The 6,720-nt window shown below is 32.3% G+C and overlaps 1 protein-coding gene across 1 annotated transcript in view; it reads right to left on the bottom strand.

Moving 5' to 3' along the window:
• Positions 1-6,720, bottom strand: part of Smp_163360 (Dystrophin, putative) — a gene marked incomplete at both ends in the record, with an annotated part of 117,723 nt that overhangs the window by 86,051 nt on the left and 24,952 nt on the right. The window contains 3 exons of the mRNA XM_018799076.1: positions 937-1,340; positions 2,287-2,715; positions 3,808-4,048. Of these exons, the coding sequence (XP_018646639.1) occupies positions 937-1,340; positions 2,287-2,715; positions 3,808-4,048 (1,074 nt within the window). The remainder of the gene's footprint in view (positions 1-936; positions 1,341-2,286; positions 2,716-3,807; positions 4,049-6,720) is intronic.

Here is a 6,720-nt window from a genome sequence, read left to right as displayed (position 1 = left end):
AAGAAAACCACCTGTTTCGGTTTCGACACCTGGACAGTATCACAGCCCTCACACAAATCAAATGAGATTTGTGCGACGCATATTTATCTGGTGCTTCCTTGTACCAATATTTATGCATCTCCAGACACAGAGGTTGCATTACGTTGACATACCATACTGGTTAGATGAGGTCAAGTGAATGACCACGCTAGATTCTTAGAGATACATTATACATTGATGGCATGAAATAATAGAGTTTAAGCTAGTGACACCTATTGTTCTGTTCGATATAGGGTTCGGACATTGAAAGCTCCGGCATGTAGCTTAAAGTGTGGTTACAGGAGACATTGAATAAAATATTTTGAGCTTCAATTTTAGGCACTGGTAGCACGTATTGAACAAATCAAAGACAGAAAATGAGGGTCGATGGTGAAAGTGGAAGTAGTATTTGGTGAATATGGCGTTCGATTATTAAGGAAGATTCTATTGACTCACGCTTTTAACTAATCACATATAATTCAAAAACGAGTACAAATGTATCCTACTACATAGGACCTTAGAAAAAGCTTTACATGAATGTAGTACTCTAAATCGACCATCAGAATCTCGTTCAATCCAATCAAGTTAACACTACAACTAGAAATGTATGACGCTACAACATTAATGAATGAAAGTAGTTTTTTGGAATAATAATTCGCTCATTGTGAGCGGCAAACAACTGGTTTTCAAAAACAATTATTTCCTACTTCGAAATTCCGTCTCTATATCAATCCTATTACATTTTAATGATATTTTAGAATTCTTGTCTTTCATCAATTTATTGTTAACATAAGGTCAACTTTTATATCTATAGACATATAACCATGACTATCCAAGAATTATATTTGAATGAAGACTTTCATGTTTTATTATATTAGTAATTTTTAACAATTTATTAAAATAAAAAAACAAACTTACTGCTCATTCTCCAATTTATCTAATTGTATACGTATAGCACTTAAAAGCATAGTTTGTCGTCTAAGTAAACTTGCTGTTATACGTTTACCTACAGCAGTATTTAAACGACATAGATTATTCCATCTTGTTGCTAATAATACAGTTTGTCGCTGAATAACAGTAGGATCTAATTCACGAAGTTTTTGTTGTACAATTATTTGTCTTTGCTTTTCCTCCACACTCTCAGAATTCTCTCCATCGATAGCATCAACACCAGTTCGAACACTGTTTGATTCCTTTTGGTTTAACACTTCACTATTCTTCAAAATATTATCTAAGTTTTCATGTGTTTTTATTAAACGATTACCAAGACGTAGACAGCGCCCAACAGCCATTTGACGGCGTGATAAATGAGCTGTTAAATCCTAATTTAATTTTATTGATTATTAGAAGGGAAGAGAGAAAAAATAGAAATTAAATAAAGTATTTAGAGACAATTACGAAACAATTAAGAGAAAAAGAGAACTTACTATCGCTTCATTGCAGAAATATTAATGTTTGCAAAAATCAATGAACTAATGTTACAATTTGTTGCATAACGAGAAATGTTTTCATCATCCAACTGTGATGTAGTTAGGCTTAACACTAAAGACAACTGAATGGTTTTCATGTAAAAATACATGACATAACAGACTAATGAATGGTGTGGACAAATAGCAATTATACATAATTTTACAGTAGATAATCATTTTTGATAAGGGTAGTAAACAAAGCAATCACGACTTTTAACTATAGTCTACATTTATATTCTTTGTCGTAGCTTTCGTTCACTATTCTTATGTTCAACATCTCTTACTAGAAGGACTTTCACATACTACAAAACTAAAGAATTAAAATCATCACCGTCAAGTATTTGTTTCATTATTTGAAAACAATTTCTCATCATCAAGTCTGAATATTCTAAAATAAATCCATTTCAAGTAATATTCAGGATCTTGAACCGGAGAAGAAATCATTATTGAAGTCTTTTTTGTAGGGCTTCATGAACTTAACCTTTCTTGTTAACATTTTTTCAACTTGGAGAGACTACAAAATGGACTAGTTACAGGATAACGACTGATAATCCAATGTCTCAAACTTGCTTTTAATATAATTCTGAGTGGTTCTTCTGCCTATGCATTATGGTCACTGGTCGATTAATCTATATCATCAAATAGCAAGTTATCTAATTTCAGTTGCGATCAGGTTTTCTACTTGGCCTCTTTTGTGAACACAAAATTAAAAATGGTTTAATAGCACATACCAATAAGTAGTCACAGGAAACCCACGAACACGCATACAAACACACAAACAGAAACTTTTAAAACTTACCTCATGCGTTTCAAACTTATCTCTGGCCTCATCAATGTTTCTTAAAATTGCTGAGTGCATTAATGTTGTTTCATTTGAGTTGGCTCTTTGAAGACGCAGTATGAAATTTTTATCTTCTTCATTATGCACTGACTGTAATTGATCATTTTTATTCATTGTATAACTGTTACTCGTAAAATTTCGCTGATCCTCTTGTAAATCGTTTTGCCCAAATTGTTCTTCCATAGCCAATAACCATGCTAACGTAGTTTCAATTACTGTACCAAAATGATCAGGATCAGGTAGACGATTTATATCACCTGATTCGTCATCTGAATCACCTTCAATTTCATCATCAAGCCAAGAAGTTTCTGACGTACTACATGTTGATGTTGGTGAACATCGACTTTCAACTATAACATTTGGTTCTTCATTTGACTGTCCATGAATCTAAATATTTTTTAAAGTTTCAGAATAAAAATGAATCGGACTGACTTTATTCAATCAGAGGATAATAACAGAAAAAGATAAAAGAACACTTGGTTAGTCAAAGTCAGTAGCACGAGAGGTTTTGAGGTTACTTAATAAAAGATTGATAGCTAGATTTAAAGAGGGAATTTCGTGGGAATGAGAGTAACTTGGCTATTTGTATCTGATCGAAGCTAAATTCATATTTACATTTCTTCAGCATACTTGCGTATTAAGAAAAATAAGATCGTAAGGAGTAACTGTCTGGAATCAATTTATTAGTAGTAGGGTTTTGTAGCTGTATCTGTACTTCAGGGCGACATTGATTCAGAGATAAATAACTCAAAATCTTTTATGATGTACGTCTACCCTCTTCATCATACATAGCCACACCATCTCTACATCAATCAACTAGTTCACGTACCGTTTCTAGCATGCAGTTAGTTTATAAAACAAACTATATTGTCGAATATTTCAGTAATGCGCACCAAACGAAAGGTAGATTGTTCTAATATTATTTGTGATGTTCTAAATATTTATCTGCAAATCATATTGAATTCCTTATGTTGAACAAAAACAAGATCAGTTAAGAAAATTAATGTTTCACCGACAAATGTTCCTTTAGAAACGTTATATCTAATATTTAGTTAAAAACCATAAATGACACATTTCTTTCGGTATTAAAATTTAATACCCCATTATGAATTTTCGAGAAATTTGAATATGATTTTTTGATTTTTTTCTCATAGTTGGAGTCAAAAGCGCACATTATTATTTATCAATGGATCTCATAAGTTTGTTTGTTTGCCTTAGGAAATATGGATATGACATAAGGGATTAATGAATATTTGTCTCAGGTCATACATTGATAATATCTGGTGTTCAATTGATTTTATTTGTATCATTCTACTAGTATTGGATCTGTCGCATGATAAAATGTCTTCTTACGGTTTAAATATTTGTTTGTTATATTTATATTTCTTCTGCTGAAATTCTCCGTCTACCATGTTAATTTCAAGTTGATAATTCTCTCTGATTTGGAAAGAAACATTTGTAACACGGTAAACAACTTACCATAGCAGCTGTTTGTATTTCAAGAATACCTCTAGAACGACGCTTTCTATCTCTTTCAACCGCTTTACGTAATTCTAAGAGATAAACAGCAGTTGACCTAGCATCAATATTCTCAGGACGCATATCCACTGGTTCCAGTAGTCTTGGAGTGGCGAATTCAGCTGTTGCTAAGTGAAATGCAAGTGATAAATTTTGATTGGGTGTTTTTTCTAGTCGAGATTCAAACGTAAACAATTCTGATCTATAAAAATTAATGATAAAAAGGGAAAAGAAGTTTTAAAAAATTAAAAAAAAGAGGTTTTAGCAAAGATGAAGAGAAAACAGTTACTTTCTTTCACAGACGACAGCCATTCATATATCATGAACTGACTTGAGTTGGAAATATAAACTATTGGATATTAATTCAGTGGATTATAAATAAATCATTCCATGTTTAATCTGAAAACTCCAAGTATCACTGCTGGGAGTGGTTATGGGTGTACAACGCTATGGAGTCTTACACTGAAACGAAAAGTTGTACGGTGATCCTGGTATTCAGTGACAGTTTAGTTTAAGTTAGTCCATCAACTAAACTAAAAAATACATTATTTTAAATTCAAAAAATAAGTTAAAGACTGTTATGATAAGAATTATCCTGAAATTGACTAATTTGGTCTTTTATTGTATTAAACTACCAGTGCTCATTTAACATTGTTGAGTTTAGTTATTCAACAGCATCACTTACAAAGGCAAATCCATTTTACTAAGTATCAATTAGCTCATCAGTTTATCATTATTAAATCATTATGATAGTAACCAACAGAATCGATATGGAGAAAATAGAATGTGAGTTGTAAACCAATATTCTTAAGTAAGTTTGAATTCCTTTTAGGCTTTTTAAAAATGATTTATTCATTCAATCTTAACAAAATGTTGTTTGAATGCATATATTGTAGTAGCGGATAGGAGGAAAATCTACAGTATACACATCGTTCTGTTTGGAACTGATCGGCAGCATATATCGTGGTAACGATCTTTTGGAAACTTACAATTTACATTACTATCTTTGAAATAAAAAAGTGTTCATATATATGAATTATGAAAACCGATTGGTGTTTTACTCCAATTCATGGGATTTATAATAAATCCACAGCTGAAACTGTAAAAACAACAACAGTTTCGTCAACCAAATCAAATTATTTTACTCCATATATAATTTGGCTTTGAGTCCCTTATACTGTATGCCTGGGCTTGAGTTGACCGTATCAAATTGATGAACGTACACAGAAACTATATTAATAACTTACAAGATTATCATTTACATAGTGAAAGAGCTAATAAAACTCCAATTTATCGACTGTCCTAAAACTATCTAAATTGGCAGTTTTTGAGACATGTTAGCCTCATCTTTCAATTCGTTGGGTGTTCTTAAGTGTTTGGCTCTCGTAAGCTTTAAACTAGAATGAAAGAATTATACAGCACTCTTACGTTTTTAGTGTTTCCTTCCCACATATAAGAAGAAACATATTCGAAACTCCCCTGAATCTCTACTAACAGTTTCTTTTTTCACGATAGTCTTATAAATGTTTGTAACCTATTTTATTATATCAAAAACAAAATATTAGTTAATGAATCATAAATTAATCCTTTTGTAACCATCATTACAGCACTTATGAATCACCAAAAAAGTTTAAGTATTAACATTGTGTCCATAAATGAAGTAACCTGTTTGTTTTTATTTATTTAGAATAAATAGATTACTGTACCCAGTTTGTTATTGGCCTCAGTTTAGTGTAATAAAAGCAAACAAATGTTTAATGTGACTGCGTAAACAACTATCCAGTTACTAGAATTCGTCGTCTGGTGAACATATTTGTTTTAAAACATTAACACAATGATTATTAGACTAAACAACAAAAGTAACAGGATAAAAATAATAAGTTACTTCTTTTCTTCACTGATTACAAATAATCCCTCCCCTCAAAAAAATAAATCAGGAATAATAATGTAATGAATCGTAATCAAATAAATTACATGTCTAAATCTATGAAGGAATGCCACATTCAAAAAGGCAGAGGACAATAGTGTGTTGAGAGAGAATAATGTAATCCTAATCGATACAATCTTGTTTATTGTGTAGTTTTTCAATAAATTTAAGTTCGTTGTAGTAATTACGTTGATTTAATTAGACTTGAAAGTAGCTAGTTGTATGAAAAATTAAGTAGTATTGAGGTAGAATCGTAAGCTTGAAATAAGCAATAGACATGTAACGTACGGTTTTTATTCTTTTATGCTGCAAAATATCATCAATCAGTAGTGAAGTAACTAACTTTAAATCTAACTCAGTAGGTTGAAATAAGAGTCTTTGTCACCGCCTACTTCGAAATGCATCGAATGAAGCGAAGTTTTGACAGACAAAGACTCGAAATTAATCCATGAAGTCAGTGACTTTCGGTAGGTGAAGACTACTTGACTGATTTTCGTGCAACAACCATGATTACTGTGGGCAAAGATGGATAGTGGCTAGCAGTGGAATCCAGGACGCGTGTTTCGTCCTATTTGGTATTAGTCAGCTGAATGTACCTGCATCTCAGAGTTGATGTTCACTCTAGGACTCGAACCCAGTACCTTTCGCTTCAAACGCCATTGCGCTATCCACATCAACTCTGAGATGCAGGTACACCCAGCTGATGAGTCCCAAATAGGACAAAACGCGCGTCCTGGATTCTACTGCTAACCACTATCCATCTTCGCTTACAATGCTTGTGAAATAAGGCTATATCGAGGCAATACGCACAGTATGCACATATGTCAATTAGAGACTGACCAGTTGCAGTCCTAAACATCAATGGGAAGATTCAAACAAATAATACTAAGTGAATTTAACCATGATTACTGTTTGAAGACAATGAGGGACATAGCCCAAAGTCAAGC

Source organism: Schistosoma mansoni (genome assembly GCF_000237925.1).
Source record: "Schistosoma mansoni, WGS project CABG00000000 data, supercontig 0149, strain Puerto Rico, whole genome shotgun sequence".
NCBI classification, from domain to species: Eukaryota; Metazoa; Platyhelminthes; class Trematoda; order Strigeidida; family Schistosomatidae; genus Schistosoma; species Schistosoma mansoni.
The sequence above is the reverse complement of the archived record's forward strand: the minus strand, read 5'-3'. Positions and strand labels throughout refer to the sequence as shown.